Source organism: Fundulus heteroclitus, chromosome 3, assembly GCF_011125445.2.
Source record: "Fundulus heteroclitus isolate FHET01 chromosome 3, MU-UCD_Fhet_4.1, whole genome shotgun sequence".
Classification (NCBI taxonomy): domain Eukaryota; kingdom Metazoa; phylum Chordata; class Actinopteri; order Cyprinodontiformes; family Fundulidae; genus Fundulus; species Fundulus heteroclitus.
In genome coordinates this window covers 25,040,793-25,063,219 of record NC_046363.1, presented here as the reverse complement: position 1 = coordinate 25,063,219, position 22,427 = coordinate 25,040,793, and the positions used below count along the sequence as shown (strand labels likewise).

The 22,427-nt window shown below is 40.7% G+C and overlaps 2 protein-coding genes across 3 annotated transcripts in view; both read left to right on the top strand.

Moving 5' to 3' along the window:
• Window positions 1–1,224, top strand: part of LOC105928457 (protein S100-A11) — a 23,300-nt gene extending 22,076 nt beyond the window's left edge. Inside the window, exon 3 of the mRNA XM_036134074.1 lies at window positions 1,018–1,224. Coding sequence (XP_035989967.1) covers window positions 1,018–1,152 — 135 coding nt within the window. The 3' untranslated portion in view covers window positions 1,153–1,224. The remainder of the gene's footprint in view (window positions 1–1,017) is intronic.
• Window positions 1,225–5,670: 4,446 nt separating this feature from the next.
• On the top strand, window positions 5,671–19,430 carry si:ch211-105c13.3 (protein S100-A16). 2 transcript variants are annotated; one of them, XM_012865715.3, is made up of 3 exons: window positions 5,671–5,811; window positions 18,907–19,030; window positions 19,124–19,430. In XM_012865715.3, the coding sequence occupies exons 2-3, from the start codon at window positions 18,911–18,913 to the stop codon at window positions 19,277–19,279; spliced, it is 276 nt and encodes a 91-aa protein (XP_012721169.2). In that variant the 5' UTR covers window positions 5,671–5,811; window positions 18,907–18,910; the 3' UTR covers window positions 19,280–19,430. The 2 variants fall into 2 exon arrangements, with proteins under 2 accessions (XP_012721169.2, XP_012721168.2); XM_012865714.3 differs by having other exon boundaries at window positions 5,673–5,815.
• Window positions 19,431–22,427: the final 2,997 nt, after the last annotated feature.

Genomic DNA, 22,427 nt, shown 5'->3' with positions numbered 1-22,427 from the left:
TAGTTTCCCACTAAATGTAAGAAAAGTACATTAAATGTGAAGAAAGTGCACTAAATAACAGAATGTGACAGTGAAAATTTCTTTCACAAATTTTTTTACATTTGGCATCTCATACTTGAATAGTATTAAAACTTTGTTTAAAGCTGATGAAAAGCAAAAAGAGAAGAAATTTGTAACGGGGTAAATACCTTTTTCTCACCACAGAGTAAAAAACAACCCCAGTTATTTAACCTGTTAAAATAAAAGTGAAAAACTTCTCCAGAGCTCTGGATGGAAGTGATCATAAGGCCTGTCCTTGCCCTAAAGCTGTATTTAGCCCATGTTTGTCTTTTAAACACTACATCCACTGTCATATTGGCTGCATGAAACGCATGACAGGAAGCTTATATCGAAAACAGTTATTTCACGGTAGGAAAGTCAGATTCTTAAAGGGTATCATCTGACTGCCTCATTTTGCTACGATCACATTGCTGTTTAGATATGTCTTAATTCAGTGAATCACAGCCGTAACTATGCATGCAATGTTGTACAGCTTCTAAAAACGAAAAGTGAGGCTCGTATTCTAAAAACAACAACATAAATCCCACACCAAGAAAGAATCGGCCCTGCTTGTTGTCGGCACTCCAGACTCGTTTTAATCTGCTGCCTGCATTGTGCATTCCTGACAAGAATACACGCTGACAGAAAGTAGCTCTTCATGAGGCCCAACTGAGGATAAAGGGCTGCCTTTTCCAAGTGTGGAAAATTCCACAAGTTTCCTCTTTTGGCGAACAGCTGAGATCATCCACAGCAGCCACAAGTGGTGACAGAGCCAGGGAATTGTGTGCCAAACCACCATCTGCTGATGCAGCATGTGTTGAGGCTATATTTAATTCAGGATTGCATTGCCACTGATACTTTTTCACCCCCTGATGATATTTTTCAGTGTTGCCAGCTGGCTTTCAGGATCTTTTCTTTGTTTCTGTCTTTGTGTGTTTGTGTGTGCCTCACAAATGTGGTTTTCTGTTTTCCTTGCAGAATGCAAGTGACCCTGCTGCCATTGACCAGCTCATGAGTTCATTGGACATGGACAATGATGGAGAGCTGTGCTTCCTGGAGTTCTGGCAGCTGATTGGGCGTCTGGCAAACAAGCATGGGGGATTCAGCCAATAGAGTGTCCTCTAATACTCTGTGTTTTTTTAATATAGTTTTATGGGTGCTACTGAACTTTTGGTGTGCCAAAAAGAGAAATCCTTCAAAATAATAATAAAATAATCACCTCAAACAGTTTCATCTGCTGAAAAGTTCAAAGAGTCTCTTAAGTACACTAATAAAACAAACTGTTTGCTATTTACATAGCATTTTGGGGGTACATTTTTGTCATTATTCCTGGGTCGTTTCTGTCTAATCTGTACAGCTAGCAGCTGAGAGTCCGCGAGCAATATTTCAAGCGTACTTAAAAATTTTGTGATATTAAAAATATCAAGATCATTTTGTTCATGATTGTCCTCCCATAATAAAAAGAAATAACAAATAACGGTTTGTGATCAAGACATAAAATGTAACTCAAAAATGTGACACACCTTTAAAATCTGCAGTATTCTCCGCAAGGTGGAGTGTGATTGCCTATCTCTGGGAAAAGAAAATAAGCTTGCTGGCAAGTTTGACTTTAGTATCAACAAATTTAAAACTGGATAGAAACCTTTAAACTCTGCACAATAAGTTAGCATTTTAAATGTCCGCCTTACAACCACGGCTAATACGAGCTGTGCATTGGCAGCACGTTCTTTGATGTTATAAGGCTCTGCTACCTATAGCAAGTTGGACTTTAAAATAAGCAGTCGCTAAACTTCCTGAATGCAAATGTTTAAAATGTATTCCAAGAAGGGTTCAGTCTCTGCCTCAAGTACCTTGGAGTCCAAGTATCTTGGTGTCTTGTTCACAAGTGGAGGTAGGATGGAGCAAGAGACGGATTGGAGCTGCCTTTACAGTGATGCGGGCACTGCTTGTGAAAAAGAAAGAGCTGAGGCAAAAACACCCTCACCTATGATTATGAGGTATAGACCACAAAACGAAAGAACAAGATCCTGGATACAATAGGGTGTTTTCACTGACGTCACTGGCCAACTTCCGGTCCGCCATATTGGGTGGCACACTTCCTTATCTCTAGTTGTCTTACACGTATTATCGTATCGCGAATGGATAAGTACGCCAGCACGCTAGAGCGACCAGATAAGGACGTATATCTGAGGAAATGTTCCGTGATCGACCATATGGACCCGTATGCCCTCCACGGTGCCTTGTTTAGCCGTAATCCAGATGATTGGCCAAATGTAGAGCACGGCGACACAGTGCATTACCTGGTGTTCAGTGAAAACCCTCTGCACACTCTTGAGGAAATGAGAGCTTACAAGGATCTAGAGGCTCACAACCAGTTCACATCTGGTTATGTACATCAAGGAAATCGCCATCATACGTGGACGGGTGAGTTTTAATAAGATGGTAAAAATGTAAACAATCCGACGCAAATGTGTTGCAAATGTGTTGCACGGGTGCGCGAAGGCGCTTGGCTGCAGGGCCGATCGACGCCGCTCGCGGCTTTAATTATTTAAGCAGAACAATGACCAGTGCAAAATTAAGTTGTATTTACCGTATTGGCGCCGGTAGGAGCTGCAGATCATAAAGCCAGCAAACAGTGGGAACACAGCAACTCGTTCAAAGGTAAGCTGCGCTCAGACGGGCTGGCACATGCTAGTTTAGTAGCTGCTAACCGCCAGTGCTAACAACCACTCGCGCATGTAATGTACTTTTAACTTGCTGCTATGTGTTTCAAACGTTTAGAACACACTCTCATTGACATCGGGATACTGTGGAAAGTTATGTTCGGTCTTACAGCCGCGATCCAAGCGAGCCGACGATCTCTTTATCTCTGTAACTCGTTCAAAGGTAAGCTGCGCTCAGCCGGGCTCTGGCTCATGCTAACCGTTAGCGCTAACAACCACTCACGCATGTAATGTACTTTTAACTAGCTGCTATGTGTTTCAAACGTTTAGAACACACTCTCATTGACATCGGGATACTGTGGAAAGTTATGATCGGTCGACTTACAGCCGCGATCCAAGCGAGCCGACGACTCTTTGTTATCACTAACAGTTGTTCTCCGTGGTTGCGCCTCCAGGCAGGAAAGCGGTGGAAAATTAATCTGTTTCTATGTTTTTCCCATGGCGATCATGTGTTGCGCTGTTACAGCCCACAATACAGCAACGGTTTACCATGGTTGAAATCAAGTTAAGGTGAAATTAATCAAATTAAAACACGGCTGAGAGAGGGAGTACAGTATGCGGTAGTAATAGGCAGTAGAGGCGGCGGAGGCAGTCAACACGACAGCCGCGGAAAGTAATAAGTCATAACGCCCAAGCCCTATTATTAATATATTCTTCTTATATGTTTTAAATACTTAACAGTTAATTACCTGTGACAAAGTGAGCACCGCAGACTCTGGCGTATTCCAGCTTAACACCGTCCAAATCGGACCTGGATATCCGTGTCAGCCATAGGTGACAGCGTTGTTCAGACAGCTGTTTTTTTTTTTCACACTGATTCACTATTACGGCTGGTAGGCGATAGAAAGCGTTGATCTCCACCTCCACGGGCCGTGCAACCAACCATTAAACACGTTTTCCCCATTGTTCACTTCCAATACTGCCTAAGGCGTCATACAATGCAGGTCAACGGTGCGAAACGACTGCCACCCAATATGGCGGACGCGCTGAGTAGTCAGGTGAGCGTGACGTCAGCTGAAAACACCCTATTGGCCAAAATGACTTCCTCCATAGGGTAGCCCGGCTCAGCTTTAGAGATAGGGTGAGAAACTTTATTTGAGGGGAGCTTAAAGCAGAGCCGCTGCTTCTCCGCATCGAAAGGAGCCAGATGACGTGATTTGGGCATCTGATCAGGACGGTCCATGGTTGCCTCCCTTTGGGGGTTTTCCAGTTGCATCCCACTGGGAGAAGACCCAGAACTCACTGGACGGGACGATCTATCCAGTCTGGCCAGGAAGCTCCTTGAGGTCCCCCACAATGAGCTGGAGGATATCGCTGGGGAGAAGCATGTCTGGGTTGCTCTCCTGGACCTGTTGTCCCCATTGCCCAATCTCGGATAAGAGGTAGACGATGGATGGGTGGATGGATCGAAGCACGGCTAAAATGTGCCATTTATTTGCAAAACTATCTGAGTTAAGAAACATGCTTCGCTAGCATATTTAGCTTTAGCGCTCTTGCTAAACTGGTTAAAGCTGAGCACAAGCTTAAATCCGCGTTTAGTCCTGGACATGGCTGTCCTGAGTTTGACTCTGGCCTGTGGACCTTTGCTGCATATCTTCCCCCTCTCACTCTTAGCCCCACTTCCTGACAGCCTACTTTTAATAAAGGCCACTAGTATGAAAAATAAATAAATAAGTATGAGGAAAGTTCCTAAACGTGACCGAGTTGTTATTCTTTTCATAATACAACCCATATAAACACATCAGTCTCTCTGGTCTTTGCAGGACACTTAATAAATGTGAATAGCTATGGTCGACAGAAGCAAAACATCTTCTGTAAGATTCAAATGTTCAAAGTTTCAGGAGTTAATATTTACTATTCTCTAAAATCAGTTTTTACAGTGCAGGGTATAGCAGAAGCAGAAGCCGTAACACATTTCAGTAGCAGCTTTTTTTTGTACGGGTGGTATGGCTTTCTGCCCGTTCCTGGTGCTACTGATACATTTGTGATCTGATTTGAGCTTTATGATTTAGTGGTATGTTAAAGGAATATTTTACTGTTTTAGTAAAACTCTGGAGTACATTTGATCATGTACCCTTCAAAATCTTGCATGTTTAGACTCGTTAGAACCCAACTCTGTTATCTATCTATCTATCTATCTATCTATCTATCTATCTATCTATCTATCTATCTATCTATCTATCTATCTATCTATCTATCTATCTATCTATCTATCTATCTATCTATCTATCTATCTATCTATCTATCTATCTATCTATCTATCTATCTATCTATCTATCTATCTATCTATCCTGCTACTGGGACTGTTACAGTTGCATCAGAACCAGCCCTTGCCATTTCCCAACACACACACTCACTCCCAGCTACGTGTGCTCACAAGCCAGTCATTAAAGCTGCTGGGTGGGAACGCATTGTCTGAAAAAGGCCTGTGTCTAAGCACTCCTGGCTCTGTTCATTCCTGGAAAATCTCACCTCCCACCCCGTCCAGGACTCACACAGAGGTATGGTGCTGGCCGGAGTGAGTTCAGGATTTCCTGTTTTGAACCCTACAGTAAAATCCAAATAAACAAAAAAAAAAAAAAAAAAAAAGAAAAAAAAGGTTATCGCACGCGTGATCCGCTTGTTTGTATAGGTTGGTTTATTCTAAGTTTCAGGGTGTGGCTCGGACAACATCTGTGCGCGCACTCCAACGTGAACGCGCGCACTCTCGTTCTTACGTACAAATAAAAGTGTGCAGTGATGGAAATAGTTTAAGTTGTCCTGAAAATCCAAATCAGCGCATTTTCCATTAGATCAACTCTTTTTTTCTCTCTCTCTCAAAGAAAATGTTGCTTGTAACAGAGAGTTAAAGCTGCGCCTCTTTCCACATTCCTCCTCTCTCAGGCACACGCCCTGTGACAACGGGGGGAAAAAAAGAAAAGAGTTGGCTAGAGTGGAGGTTAAATCACGGAAAAGATATGTGCTGTTGGTTAATCTGGTGAGGAGGACCTAGAGGAAGGAAAGGGAGCAGCTGCTGAGAGTTTCTGTTCACTTTTTGTTCCCCTGTGCTGTAGGTGAGTCTTTGCTTTTCTCTTGAACTTTTTCATTTTGCGCAAAACCTTTTTTGGGGGCAACTTTACAGAGTATAAACTGTTTCCTCCTTCCTGTTAAAAAAAAAAAAAACAAGATTATTTTCTACCATACGCGTTGGGAGTGTCTGACCGCGAGGGTCGGTTTCCCCTTGTTAGTAATTCAACTCCAATCCCTTTACACTTCCACAGAAACCGGACTCTCTACTCACCCTTTTTTATTTATTTATTCATCTCTCTGCTGCCCGTGTGTCCATTCTTCCTCCAATCGCTTGACAAATTGTCAAGATTAGTTGGGGCTAAATTTAAATGAGCAACATCTCCGTTACGCGCAGCAGCTTTACAGAGAATATTTTTTTTCTCCACGCGTTCACCCTGATCCTGAAACGCTCATACGGTCATCGGTGTAGATGCGAATCTCTTATCAGCCTGAATTATTTAGTTTTCGATAAGATCCCGGTACTGAAACTCGCCCAGCTCCGGCTCGGTGTAGTTAATGACGCGGATGAGGACAGCGGCCTGGCCGATGATGACAGGGAGGAAGCGGGCCGGTGTCACACCTTGTTGCAACAAACCTGATCAGGGAGGAGCTGGTCAGTTGCTGCCTGGCTGGGATTGATCAGCTCTATATACCGGACAGGTAGCGCCGAAAATTGGCTGGTTTAAATAGCTGCTTTAGGATTTATAAAAACCTTCAGATGTCAGACAAAAAAACTTTTAAATGCCATTAAAGTTTGGCTGCTAAGGGTGCGCAAGGCGGGCCAGTGGCGGACCTAGACAACATTTACCAGGGGTGCCAAGGTGGGGCCTGTGTTTTTTTTTTCATGGGGGCACAGAACAAAAGAAATAAATAATAATAATAATAAAAAAAATCAGGGACATATTTCATTATTTAATGTATTAAGGGAGCCAAAAGAGACACTTGAACTGCAGGCTGAAGATCTAGCAGGACTGTGGTCCTCTACTTTAATACGGCTGAAGCTGAAAGTGCAACACCTTCATTTTTAAATCACGGTTAAAGTAAAACTGTAAAGTTAAAAAATATGAAATTGCACGAGGGACCAATCAGTGACGGTTTCTGTGCTAGCGCATTTTATCACAAGAAATTGATTTAGGATTATGTTTTTCAGCACTGTTTTCAGTTCTACAGGGGCACCGGCAGGGGCGGTTCTAGACAGGGGCCAACAGGGGCCCATGCCCCTGTAGAAATGGCCCCTGTACTAAAAGCATTATGTTAAATAAACTTCTCATAATTATTTGCAATGGCAAAGAAACCATAACTGATTGGTCACTTTGACCAATATTATTTTTTACCTATACAGCTTTACTCTAAAAAGAATTTAAAACTTAAGATGTTTCACGTTTTGCTTTAGCTGTACTGAGCAGGGGGCAAAGTTTTCAACTGCTAGATCAGGGGTTTGAAACCTGCAGTTCCAGAGCCACACATGGCTCACTTACTATTATTACACAGTTAAATATTGCCATTTTATTGTTTTTAAAAAATTTTGTTCTGTGCCCCTGTGAAAAAACACTGGCCCCACTTTGGCCCCCCTGGTAAATTTGGTCTAGAACCGCCCCTGGGCACCGGCCCCAGTCGGCCCCTGTCTAGAACCGTCCATGAGGCGGGGCTGCATGACTCCCTCGACCAGTTTGAACATGGCAGCTGCTGATGTGCACAATAAGTCATCACCTGCTGAACAACAATTGTTTCAGTGTGTCTTTTTATGAGTTACTAATATATCACTGTAATACATCAATCAGGAAGCAATAAATCAACCCGGATGACACAAAATAGGATCAGATTTCAGAATAGCGTTAGACTACAGGTGAAAAAATAAACAATCACTCAAGTTAATTTTACATTGAGTTTTGGTTCCTGTTTGTACATTTATAGATATTGCATTTTAGTTTCACACTTTCGAAATACAAATGTAACAAATTATCTAATTATTAAAATGATCTAGTACAGCGTTTTCTAGAACGTTAACACTTTGGATTTGAATTTAAGTAGCACAATATATAAAATCGTAGTCTGTATTGTTTTATCAATTTATGCAATATCACAAACACAAAGAACTGCCTATAGGTGCAATCTTTGATTGTACATTGTAAAGTATTGTACATGCCAATACTAATCTTAGTAATAGTTTTACTACCCTACATACTTGATGTATTTTAGGCAAGATGCTTACGGGCAGTGGTGTAAACATCGGGATAAAGGAAAAGAAAGGGGAAAAAAGTTAAGTTATTATTCAGTAATATATCACAAAATGTTTTCCAGGAATCATGGAGCTGAGAGCTTTTTTAAATGGGCAGTTATTGTTGACTATTATACCTAATGGGATATTTTAGATTTTTTTTTTTTTTTTTTAGAAATAAGGATAACCAATCCTTTACCCATCTGTCTGTGTGATTTGAGTGAACTGACTTTGTAAAGTGCCTTGAGATGACGTGTTGTGAATTACCGCTATATCAACAAACTGAATTGAACTAAAGTCAGTAACAGTTGTCTAAACGGTAGTAGACAGATATCGCAGTGAGTTTCAAGCAAATAAGTTATCAAATAAATGGGTAAAGCTGTAGTGCTATAATTCAGAGGTGTAGACTCACAGGTCAAATGCATTAACTTTAGACCTGGTTTTACAAAAACTAAAAATACTTATTTTAGATCTTCACTTGGACTTGAGCTGTTTGACTTTAAAACTTTTGATATTTTAAAATATATGTCACGCATACATTTCTATAAACTGTTATTTCATTCAATTCAGTTCACTTATATCCCAGCAGTTTACAACAAATGCATTCTTAACAGCTTACACAATACAAACAGATTGTTCTAATTTGAATATTATACAGAAATATATATCCAAATCAACCCAATTACATTGAATATTAAAATGTAGTTATGAAGTGTGATGTTAGTTGTTGTAAACTGTTGTCAAATTCAGTATAAAATGCAAAGGGGTTTGCAAACTGCGTTCTGTAGCCCCAACCTGAAGACGCAAGTCTGATCAGTGTGTGTCCAGGGTGTGTGGGGTCTACAGAGATGTTGGCCGGCCTTTTCCTGACCGTAGAGCTGTACGAGTCCTCGACGGAGGGTAGATCGATCCTGATGATCCTCTCTGCAGACCTACTGGTTCATTGGACTTGAATGTTTCAGGTCATAAATAAATCATCATCATAAAATAATCATATAAATGTTGATATCAGAAAACATGAGGGGGAAAAAAAATAGTATTTTGTGTTTAATACAATCCTTTCCCAATGTAAAAAAAGTAATTTCCCGCCAAGCCTAACAACTCCTTGTAACCTTGACAACAAAAACTGCTATCAAACATTTGGCATGACTGGCAATGATTCTGTTAAATCCCTGTGGGGGAATGTTGTCCCACTCCTTTCTGCAGAAATGGACCGTTTCAGCCACGTTGCAGTTTTCTAGAACTAACGGCCTCTTCGCATCTCAATGGGATTTAAGTCTTGATTTTGACTAAGCCACTCCCAAATGTTCATTTAGTCTTTTTTTCTAGCTATTCATTGGTAGACTTACAGCTGGGTTGCAGATCATTGCACGGCTGCATTCTATGATTGCGCTCGGGCCGGAGGTCACAAACTCGAGGCCGAATATGCTCCTTCAGGGTCGTCTGTTAGGTAGCAGAACCCATGGATCCAGCAATGACAACAAGAAACAGAGACTATATGAGCAGATATTACAATTAGTTTGAACTGAACCCTTTAAGAGTGACAAAAAAACAAGAATTAAATACCAAATTAAGACGAAACAGTTCAAACAAAACTCTGATTCCAGTTTTTAGAATAAATGAGACACGCTATAATGCTTTCATGATTCGCCTTAATCATGTTAACCTCCGTCTGTCTATAAGTCAATAATTTTACAACTCCGTGTCCAAAACCAAATTTAGAAATAAAATCTGTCCTTTGACAGTAGAAAAATAATTAAATGTATTTGCAGTCTGAGTTCACATGAGGACCAGCTTATGCTGGGAATTTCTGAACCAACATGTGCTGCAAATTTCCCCTAAACCAAGACAAGAGAGTCAAACTCCCTCTAAACAGACTCAGTCATACAAACAAAACAATGAGCATAGCTTCACGCAAGCATTCATTCCACGTGAGTCACTCTGATCTCCGCTCACTCTCAATCGCAGCGAATGTGTGCCGAGGGGAGCCTTTAGAATTCCCCCTCTTGTGCATTCAGAAAAAACACCAACCAGGCAGGCCACCCTTTGCTCCCAACATTTCCTCTTTTTTTTTTTTTTTTGTCATCCTGCAGCCTTGACTCAAAATTTCTTATTGTTATTTTTTTTACCCCATCCTGCTGAAAAAGGACACTAATGGATGGTGGTGTGCTGGACATTTTTATTTGCAGCGCAGCCGATACACACACTCATCTTTGCTGTCTGGCTTGTGAAGGATGTAAGGAAGGTGTCGGGACAATCATAGCAGCCTATCAAATAATAATCAGCAGCATGCCGATGATAGATGTTTACTCGCTGGTTGGTTAACTGCGTGCGCATTGTGTGTCGACGTGAAACTAAACCCGGGGTTTGGATGCTGCCTCTCGCTCGTCTGCTAATTAGGTTAATGCAGCAGAAGTCCAAGCTGACCTTCTATTGGTGCGTGGGTTTGTGCGCGCGTGCGTGCGTGCGTGTGTGTGTGTGTGAGAGTTATTGTCTCTCTATTTGTGCATCTGTATGTCACTGTAGGCGTAGTGCAAGTATTGAGGTGTGGCATCTGTGTCAGATAGGAGATCTAGACGCTTCTACAGTTACTCCCAACACCGTCGCCCCAGGCATCCATCACCATCACCCGTACTGTGGCCGCCACGGCCTCTGGGTAGTTTCCGATACTCACTGGAAATCCTCCATGGCAGCGTCACTCCACTCTGCTGATACTGATTAACTCGACTCAAGTGTCCATAACATTTATTTTTCCAGGCCGGTGTTGTGCTGGAATCAGTAGATTGAAACTGAAGTAATGCTGATACTTCACCAGTGAAGTACATACACACATAAAAGAGCTCTGAAATTAACTGGTTCACAATGAAGGATTTTTTTTTCTACAGAAATAAGGCTTTTTTTTCCTGAAATCATTTGCCTTTTAAACCACAATGCTCTTGTTCACATTTTTAAAGTTTAAATTGCCACAAAGCTAAATTTCTCATAAACTATCATAAAAATCCTGATTTTATCTAAGTACAACCTCAAATGAGAAGACCTCCGCTCGGTGCCTTGCAAAAATATTTATATTTTTGCATTTTCTCACATTACAATCACAAACATCAAGGCATTCTGATGGGGTTTTTTCTGATAGGCCAACACAAAGTAGAGTATATCTGCGCAATGGAAGGAAAACGGTTTTCAAATATTTAAAAAATCTTTACAGTATGGCTTGCATTTTTGCACTTCTTTTCAGGCGTCTTTAGTCAGATATCTCCTAAATAAAACCCAGCACAAAAAAATCGCCTTCAGAAGTCAATGAGTCCACCTGTCAGTAATTTATTCCGATTACAAATGCAGCCATTTCCTGAAGGCCTGAGACTTTCGTTTGATAAGATTAGTGAACAAACAACAACAATCTCATAAAGACCAAGAAACATGAAGCAAGGTTAGGTGATAAAAGTTTATCACAAGCTCTGGACATCTCGTGAAGCACTTTTCAATCCAGCATCCAAAAACCGAGGCGAGCTCTAAAAGAGTATCCACCTAAATCGACAGGCTGTACAAGGAAAGTGTTTATTGGGGAAGCAGGATAGAGGCCAGTGGTAACTCTGGAGGAGCTGCACCGATCCACAGGTCAGGTGGCGAGAATGTGTTCATAGGACAACTACTAGTTTTACACTTGTCAAATTTGGCTTTCATGGAAGAGTGGCAAAAAGAATACAGTCATTGATGAGAGGAAGCCAGAATAAATCATGTTTTCATTTTCCATCAGCCATGAGGCAGCAAAACTTTAGCAGAAGAAGCCCTGAGACAAAAAAGAAAGTTTTTGCTCTAATACTCCACATCAAAAGCCAAGAAAACTTACCTCTAAAGATGGTAATAACAGCAACAATACAGATATACCACATATCAACTCAGCAGCTTTAGAAACGCGTGCCACACTTTTCAGATTTTAATTTGTATAAATGCCAAACGGTGTGTATGATTTTCCTTCCTCTTCTTAATTACACTATGCTTTGTGTGAATCCCCATGTTACCATTCATGATTAAAATAATTTTAACACATCTGAAACTGATCCACTTCTCTTGCTCTCTTTGAGCCGTTATTCTTCATCCATCCATTTTCCGAACCGCTTTATCCCTCATGGGGTCGCGGGGGGTGCTGGTGCCTGTCTCCAGCGTTCACTGGGCGAGAGGCGGGGTACACCCTGGACAGGTCGCCAGTCTGTCGCAGGGCAACACAGAGACAAACAGGACAAACAACCATTCACGCACACACTCACATCTAAGGACAATTTGGAGAAGCCAATTAACCTAACAGTCATGTTTTTGGTCTGTGGGAGGAAGCCGGAGTACTCGGAGAGAACCCACGCATGCACTGGGAGAACATGCAAACTCCATGCAGAAAGACCCAGGGGTGTACTCGAACCCAGGACCTTCTTGCTGCAAGGCAACAGCGCTACGCCGTTATTCTTTTTGAAATAAAAACACACAATTCTGACATCCATCCATCCATTTTCTACCACGTTTATCCCTTGTGGGGTCGTGAGGGGTGCTGGTACCCATCTCCAGCTGTCAATGGGCGAGAGTCAGGGTACACCCTGGACAGGTCGCCAGTCTATCGTAGACAATTCAGACATACGCTGGCTTGCAATTTTTGCAGCTTGTGTTTTGGGAATTCAAATTGTATCACCATTTTTACACAACATGTAATAAAGCGACGTGTGCAATAACAGTTACGGTCATAGACAAGGTGTTCTAATGCTAAAAAAAACACCAGATATCATATATAACAAAACAGCTTTAGTTGAGCAGTGACAGATTTCAGTCAAAGTTCTTAGTCCTCCATACGAGACATCAGAAGGGATTTACAGTTTTTTTAGTGTGAATGCTGTAGGCATTATCAATGCCTAATAATTTTTTTTTTTTGCATTTGAACCACATTAGAACTGGTCCTGCTCAAAACCTACAACACCTAGACTCTTCAAACCTGGACTAGATTATTCTACACTAACAGGAGGAGCTTTCCAGTTCTGTTTGTGATTTGTGAAACCTTTGTCAGATGACAAGTCCACTTTTCCACTTATGAAGTTTCTACTAGTTCTTTAAAAGTCAACATCTGTCTTTCCATAAATTTTCTCTTCAGCCTTTTTTCAGCAAAAAGTTGTGCTTCCACAGTATGTCCGCCGCAAGTTCTGACTTGGTTTTCTAAAATGTCTTCCATTTCCTTCCTTCAACAGAAGGTTTTGCAGACAGTGCGGAGACTCCAGCCTGTTGTGCCATTTTAGCTTACTGTTTTTCTGTTGATCAGCTGACAGTTTAGCTGTTCTTAATGATGGTTATGCTCATTTTTCTCTCTCGTTCCGCTACCTTCTGCTTTTTTCTCTTTCTTTTTTTCAGTCAAAGGATTCATCTTACAGCGTTCACGCTGCATTTTTGCAGGAAATGCAAATGTTTCTAGTTTTGTGTGCGGTTGGTGTTGGTTTCACCGACAGCAGTTAATTTTAATTGAGTGCAGCTGTGACCAACTCATGTGTTTTGTTGCACAGTATTTGTGAAACCCCGCACATTAACATTACACTCTACAGTCAAGCCTCTTTTTAACAGAAATATTTTAACACATCGACAGCTTTTACCCAAGTTCTAAAAGATCAACTGCGTCACAACTTAAATAATCAAGTGGGACACAAACATTGTGCTTAGACATTTTTTTTTACCAGTGGCAAAAAGTTAAATGAGATTTAGTAAATATGTCTTTAATACTTTTGAAATAAAGAAAAATAATAATTAGTTTGCTCCGAATCCGTGATCTAAGATCAATATTGTTGGTGAAAATGAAATTCTAATACTTATGTTACACTCTTTAATATCTACTTTTGTGTCAGTGATATTGGAATGGATGGTGCTTTGCATTTAATGTCATGGAAAACATAAATGGATCACCAGCTAAACCAGGCTGCCACAGAGATTTTAGCTGTGTCAAAGCTTTTCAGAACATGGGCCCTGGGTCTCACATGCCATGTAAACCACACATATGCACCACTGTTACAGAATTGTACACTCAAATATTGCAGCTTTTACTCAATAAATCATCACTTATTCTCTTGCAACACTGTGCAAATGCTTTCCCTCCTTGGCATGCAAGTTGCTTGGCCAACTACTTGAGGTTTGAGTGGGTCACTAAGAGCAATAAACCTTATTCCAGAAATGGTCAGTTGGTCCTTCAGTATGAAAAAAGTAGCCTACTTAAAGGAGCTATAAGTAAATCAACCTATGAGCTTGAATCATTCTCCTTTGTCAGATGGGATGAAGGTAACATTGCCTATAAACAACTGGTGTCTTAGTCACGTATTTCTTCTTTCAAACCTAGAGGTACGGTCTGGAACTATTCCGGTTCAGAGCGTAGCCCGTGTTTACTTCAAGGTTCCTGAGCCAATCATATGAGAGTTTCCAGGGTTCCCAACACAGAGCGCAGCGTTTGGTATTTTATTTTGGCAAAAGAGCAGCAGCTTGCAAACAAGGAAGCCAGTAAGAGAAGCGGACCAGAAATATAACAGAATACCGCATCATATATCTGTCCTGTTGAAGTAAAAATTCATTGCAAAAACAGACAACTGGGTAAATGGCAGGTCTTAGTGAAAGGCATTGTGTATGTGTTGTTCTGATTTTAACCACTAGATGTCATTATTACTCATTGTTCCTTTAAACAATTGATGTTGTCACAGCAAAGCATTGTAGTTGGTAATGGCAGAGTAAAACACTCAATTCCACACCACTGATCCCAGTATACATGCACTATCCAGAAAGTGAGCACATCAAAAAAACACACACATACTTCGAAGACATCACATGACTTGATGTTGAATAAAAGGATCTTCATCTCTTGTTGTTTTGATCGACACAACAACACACCAGCATTCGTGTTTTGAGAAACACAAGTTCATTATCGGGAGCTCAAGGGAGCTTTATCGACTAAATACATAATCAGGCTGACATAATGTATAATTCCACTTAAACTACATTGCTTTAAATCAGAAAAGTAGCAACAGATATATTTAAGTCTTTCTAATTAGCGCCAAAGCACACCGTGAGCTTCGTGTCTCCCAGCTCTCCGCTGGCTCCGTGCTGAGCGTCTCGTGCAGTATGAATAGACAGAGCCAAAGCAAACTTTTTGTGTTCTTCCCACCCCAACTATGAGAAAGAAACTTTGTTCTCATGGAGTATGTAACAAGCTTTACTGTCAAGACAGAAAACCTGGAAATTCAGTCAGACACTGAGGTGCATTTAAAAATTTATTAGAACAATCAGGGAAACTGTGCAGGAGCAAGCTGGTTTCATCCAGGCAGCAGCGAGAGCCGGCTCGCTCACTGCAGAGACGTCAGGTAGAAAAGCTGAGGCTTGACAGGAATCCTGGGGACAGGCGAGGGTCATGTACTGGAGGTCAGAGATGGGCAGACAAATCCAAAACGTAAGGTCAAGCTTATAGGTCAGGTGCAATAATCAACCGCTGTCCTGCTGTCTGATGAAAGCTTAAATGGACCATAACACAGGTGTGGGACATGAGCCTGATAGCAGCAGAGCCATGAAGCAGGCTCACAGGTACAATGCATGAGCTTGATAGCAGTGGGGCAGTGGGGGTGGCAGACGGCAGACAGCAGACAGGCACAGATCATGGCAGTGACTGTTTAAGCACAGAGTTACGATGCTAGTCTTTCAAACTTCTGAATGTCCTGAAAATATTGGATTGGAGTTAAATGATCCACAGACAGCGTATAGATACCTCCAAGAGAGAATTAATTATTACCTGAAGTAATCAGAAAATAAGGCCAGGTCCCCCACCATCTCAGCCACTAGGAGGCAGAGGTCAGGGAACCTTCAATGGTGCAGACAGAATGTTGGCTTAGTGTGCCATGAGTTTAAGTTATGTTGTTATTGTGGCATCGCCACAAGGTTTGAGTGTCACTTATGTCAATTTTGTGGCACTCAGACAAAAGTGCATTTTATATAGGGTGCCTTTAAGTTGCAGTGCTCAGACCAAGAAATGTTTACATATGTGCAAAAATTCTGTGGCTTCGTGAAATATAGTAAGGCAATCCTGGAACTTTCTTTTCTTCAAGCAGCGCATGTTTGCATGCTTTAAAAATGCAAGGCAGATATAATGCATTTTAAGGGGGTATAACAAACTCCCAGATAAGACAGTAAGATGTTCAAAAGAAGGCTTTGTGCACTGATGACCTTACACAAGAATGTTGGAAAAACAAAAACCCTATATTACTCTTCTGGCACTTCATCCCTTGATTCTTCCAAATTAAAAGTTCACGTGCAGTTCTTTATTAAAGATGAGGGTAATTTTCTTCATGCTGACGTGAAAGATTCTGTCTCATTAGTTTAAGTGACATCTCTTGCGGTTTTATTTGCAACTTGTGAGTGAAACAGATGAGGTTTTAGTTCATGTTCATAAATAAACATAAGTGAGGGATCATCTGTAGTACAAGACAGATTTGCACCCCAGCTTCTTTCTATAGAAAAAACACTTTTATTTTACTTCACCGGTAAAATTTGCAGAGGTTTAACATGCCTTTTTATTTGCTGTCAGCAGTCTTGAGGAAGATTTCTCATTACGGCCTTCATTTGTGCAGCATGTTGTGTATTTCCAGCTGCTATTAGTCTCTGTGAAGGGATGTAGGGAGGTACAGGTGTTGGTAATAATTCATTTGCCCTGCTTAGGTGTCCCAGAAAACCACTACGATGCACCAACTTGGGCAAACCGAAGATCCTGAACACGCCGGAGATAAATGAGACTCCATCATGGTTATCTTAATTAGGGACACCCATGCTTTGCGTGCAGTTGCATGCTGGAAACCTCTTTACTGTGTGTAAAACCATTAAGATTCAGGTCCAAATCTCATCCATTATGTATCAAGAGCTTCATGGAAAGTTCAGCATCCAGTGATTGGTTTGGATTCCTTCAGAAAGAGCAATCCACAGTGTTCGTGTTCAGGTTGTTTGCTTGAGCGCCTGAGCGATGCTTTATGAATCGTGCTTGACCAGAGTGTGAGTCATGAGTTGCTGCAGCAGACGGGTATTAGGGAGGAGGAGTAACCCGAACTTTCAGCGCTTCAAGTGCTTGTTTGGGATCAGATATCTCCTGTCAGAGATCATAGCTTCCTTTGTCTCTACCTTCAGGGACTCCCATCTTACTTCACCCTTTTCTTTTTATCTTTTGACAGCCTTGATGTCCTCTCGCTCACTCTCCTCCTTCTCCTCTGTGCTGACGTCATTTGTGTCTTCGACCTTTTTTTAGATGCACTTTTAAGCAAGTTTGGCTGAGAGGCATTTTAAAAAACTTTATTTATTCTATATTTTGGTGTGTTCTTTTTTATTGTTATTCCAAATCCAATATATAAGAGTGATCATTCATTATGAAAAACATTGCACAGGATAAATATATGTATAGAATAAGAATTTAAATATCTGACCATGTCCTCAGCCTGAAATTCTGCAGAATCCTGCTAATGAACAGTTTGTGTGATTCAGGGGCGTTCATGCAGGAAAATATCTACGACATACCGGACACTCCTCACCTAAACTGTTCTGTTGCAGCTCTGGTTGTGTGATTAGGGTGTTTCTCCTGCTGGAAGATAAATCTCCACCATAGTCTCGGGGTTTTTAAAAGCCTCTTGCTGGTTTTATTGCTGTAGTGCCTTGTATTTAGTGGCATCAATTCTGACTAGCCTCGACATCTGTGCTAAAGAAAACCATCCACGCAGCACGATGCCACCTCCATAATGGTGTGTTTAAGGTGTTTTGAAAGGTTCATCGCAGGTTCTCAGGTCTCTCTGCTGCCTCTACTTGGTTGGACTTTGTTTTGATGGACCAGTTTTAAACTTCTATTCAGTCGTGTCTCTAATCTGTCGGCCATGTTTACTTGGTCTTCATGATGATGCTTGTTCACCAAGGTTCCCTGAAAAAATCCCTGAGGCCTTAAATAGATCAAATTACACAGGATTTACTAATTATGTGGCTGCTAGAGAGAACAGGTTGCCGTGGATTTTATTTAGAGGTATCACAGTAAAGGAGGGAGGGGGTTAAGACCCCCCCACACGCCACACTTTGCTGTATGGCTGGGCAATATATATATATTATATATATATATATATATATATAGATATATATATATATATATATATATATATATATATATATATATATATATATATATATATATATATATATATATATATATATATATTTGTGAAGAGATGTAAGATTAAACTATTGTTTATATTGAGATGGTCTATGTTGTGTTAGAATTAGACTTTTATGTATTCCAGTTGGTTATTGTTCAATTATTTCTCATATTTATCTACAGTTGTATATTACTTTTTTTTTTTTTTGTCCGTGAGACATTTGGAATAAATGTTTGATTCAGAGATGCCGTTTTATAATTACTTTATAAAAAGTAAAACATGTTGAGATAAATATCGTATATCGGCATGCAGCCTAAAAATATGTAGGTATTATTTTTGGCCCATGTCGCCCAGCCATAGTTTGCAGATTTTTTTTAATTTTTTTTTTTTCAAAAATGTTTTTTAAAAAAACTACACATTTTCCTTCCACTGCTCTATTCTTTACTGCTTTATGTTGGTCTGTCACATAAAATCTAATAAAATACACAGAAGTTTATGGTTACAATGTGACAAAATGTAAAAAAAGAAGTTCAAGGAGTGTTAATACTTTTGCAAGGCATTGTAAAAATAACCTCTTTTAATTAAATTCCTAAGAACTCCACTCAAAGGCAAACAGAGTCTGGGAGCCTTAGATATGACCGTATCTTCCTTTGTCACTTCCCCACACTTAGCTGTCCTCCTCTGCCCTTGTCTTCTCTAATTCTAGAGATATGGAGTCGGCCATTAAGACCGTTGTGACAACGTTTCTTAGTTCTGCCAGAGGGAAGGAGAGCCTTGACACTAAATCCTTCCAGAAGCTGGTCCAGAAACAGCTTGGTGGTGTCATGGAGGTGAGAACGTGAACAACTGCTTGCTGTTTTGCATCATTCGTAGCTGAAAAACATTTAACTCGGATTGTGTGTCCTCTGCATCCCATCCATCAGGACACAAGCAGTTCTTCTGCCATTAAGGAGATGCAGCAGGGCCTGGACGAGAACAGCGACGGAAAAGTCAGCTTCCAGGAATATCTCCAGTTGATTGGCTACATCGCCAACAGTCTCAGTCAGAGCAAGTCCGGGTCCAAAGAAAACACGTCATAGGGGAGAAGAGGCCTTCAAGAGATCTTCAAACTAAAGCACACCTTCTTCGTTCTTAAAATGAAACATTCCAGCCATTATCTATACTTTTATTTTCCTTAGACGTCCATAATCATTTTACTGAAATGCAATGTTTTCCGAACTTTGCTCTTTGTTATTAATCTCTTTAAACATTAAAGTTCTCTTAGTTTGTCCTTTTTATATAGACAGTTAAAGAAAACATGGTTTACAAATAAAATCTTTGTATTAAAAGTAAAGTAGATTGTAATGTTTTTATTGTTGCCATTTTGTTTTTAGAACTCGAGCGTTTAATACTATTGCCATATCCTTTTATTCCACTGGGGATTTGGAGGACCAAAACTGTCCCGATAAAAGTTATATGAATGAATAAATAAATGGCTTAGAAGATAAATAAATGTTACAACAAACCTCTCTTACCATACTGCTCAATGAAGGTGGCAAGAACGCAAATTTGCATCGTTTGTTTAAAATATTTAACTTTGGCTATAGATCATGGCGGGTTCAGAAGCTTTTCTTATGCAGTAATTTCCTTATGTATGTGAAACAAACGCATATCTGCTTTAACTGAACAGCAAGTTCTCCAGTCTTTCCCGCCTTGAGGAGAGGCAAAGAGAAATAGCCCTTTGTGTCTCATGCCATATTTATGACCCAGGCAAACAAGGGGTCTTTTTCACTCTTCGAGTTGGAGATTCTATTTTTTGTTATGTTTATGAGTGAGATTATGCAGGATAAAGGATTCATTTATTTCAAAGCTTTTCAGGCATCTTTACCAGGTGTGCATATAAAAATGCAGGGCGCTGAATGCACTGTAGTTTTTTTTCCCCTCCACATCGTCTGACAGGTAAAAACGCAATGCTACCTTCTTTCCTCTCTACCTACCTGCTGCACTTGCTAAATATAGCCGTGTATTCCCTGATGAGTCCGACTCACCGGCCTTTAGATGCATGAACGGCTGCAACCGGATCCTGACACACAGTATGCTTTCTATTGTGCACCGTCCTGCCTTTCTGCAACACTATCCACGTATGCGGCGCGTAGGATCGTGCACTCACACCGTGCTGCCCCACTCACTGACACAATATACCGCAGCAAAGACGGATAAGCAAGGGTACGCTCTTACTGACACTGCACAATGGATACATTTCAACGCATGTTAAAATAAAAAGAGCCCAAGCATTGATATGTATATAGTTTACTGTCAGATTTGAGATTTTTGCATGCAAATGACCACATTTTAAGCCATTGGCTATCTTCAAACAGCTAGGTCTCTCTTTCTACTGAAATGTGCCTTCAGTGGACTATTTGAAGAATGTTTCGGTTCCTGTTCAAAGGTGACTGACTGTGGTTAAGCTTTTATTTTCATGCTCTCTGCTCAAACATAAAGTGTCTTGGAGTTTTGTGCACGAGCGTGTTTGCTGAAGTGTTCATGTGTGCATGTCCTCGCTTTGTTTGAGGGGTTTTGTTTAGCGATTTCTCTGTATGGCTGCCAGGTGTAATGGCTCTGTTCACCAGCGCTGCACTAATCCAGCTGGATACTATATCAGCCACAAGCCCCCCCCCCCCCCCCTCCCCTTCTTCCTTTCTGAACACCTTGCATTTTACAGAGGATATGAAGTTGTTTATCTTCATCTTGGCTCATTGTTTAGTTTCCCACTCCCTGTGAGTGATTTCTTTGTTTTGGCATGCATCACAAATGGGTTGCACAACACAGCAGCGGGATAATCCACTGTCTTAATCATAACCTGTAGGAAAAAAGGTGATATGTCATCTCTGCACAAAAGCCTATTGGGTTTATGAAATCCTTTTGGTCTAACTGGTTATAATTAGCAAAGAGTAAATATTACAAAATCTGCTTCTCAAGCTTGCAAACTCAAAGCATCTTGTCATCTGCATACGATGAGAGTCACCGCTTGGATTAACGTAGAATTAAGATGCAAACTATTAATCTGCTTCTATAACAGGGACATCCCAATAGAGTAAAATATGATAGATTAGCAAATATATTACAATAACACCTATATTAAGTTGATTACTTGCAGACAATGTTATTTATATTTCAAATATTTACATCTGTTTATTTTGGTGATTCTATCTTACTGCTAGAAAAATAAAAAAATAACAGACTGTTACTTCTGAAATATCAAAAGGGATTTTTAACAGGAATGTCAACCTGCTGGAAATATGCTCATGTACTGTACAGCATATCCACCCCCCGCTCTTTTTGCATGATTTATTGCATTGATGTAGCACGCCACAAAGGTGATCTACCTACATTTCTGCTGAGCTGGCTTGGAAGTCCAGGTCTGCATTTTTGCATTTGTTGTAAAATATAATCAACATCTCCATTAGGTTTGTCAGCAGAGCAAAAGCATGAAGCGCCATGGCACCTCAAGTTATCACCGGAAACTTCATACTGGACCTCAAACAATTCTGGTTCTGTGCTTGAAAAAGGCCTCATGTACTACGCAACAGTGCAGTTTTCTTTCACCTCGGCGTAGCTAAGAGGCCTCTAACGTTATCTCTGCTCCTGAGGCGCAAGGAATGTGATAGCTGTAGCTCTTGGGGCACCAACTGCTGCAGTCCACACCTCAAGAATCCCCCCTAAAACTCTTGAATGCCTTTGCTTCAATATTCTGTCAAGTACTTTTCCATGCTTTTCCCTTACACTCAACTTTCTATTAATATGCTTGCATAAAGCACTCTGAACATGCCGGCTTCTTCAGCAATGGCTTCCACATGCAGGAGCGCTGTCTGCTGGGACAGCTGTCAAGTCAGCAGTCTTTTTTAATTGGTCTTGGGTAAACTTTCTGAATTTAAAAGACACTGAATTTGGCTTTTTTTTTTTTAGTCGTCAGCCATAGTTACAAAATTAACCAAAACAAATGCTTGAACTAATGAATCTATACAATATGACATTTATTTTTTTTAACAGCTGAAATAAATGACCTTTTTCATGGTATTCTAATGTACCTTTTCAGTATCATTTCCAAGTAGCTCTGCGACATGTGTCAGGTTGATCTTACACTACGTGTGTCAGTGACTGGTGACCGATGCGTAAACAGAGACGTCAGCGAGAAGAAGACAGGATGGGACAATAGGCGGAAGGAGGGACAGAGGAGGTTTGGGTGGA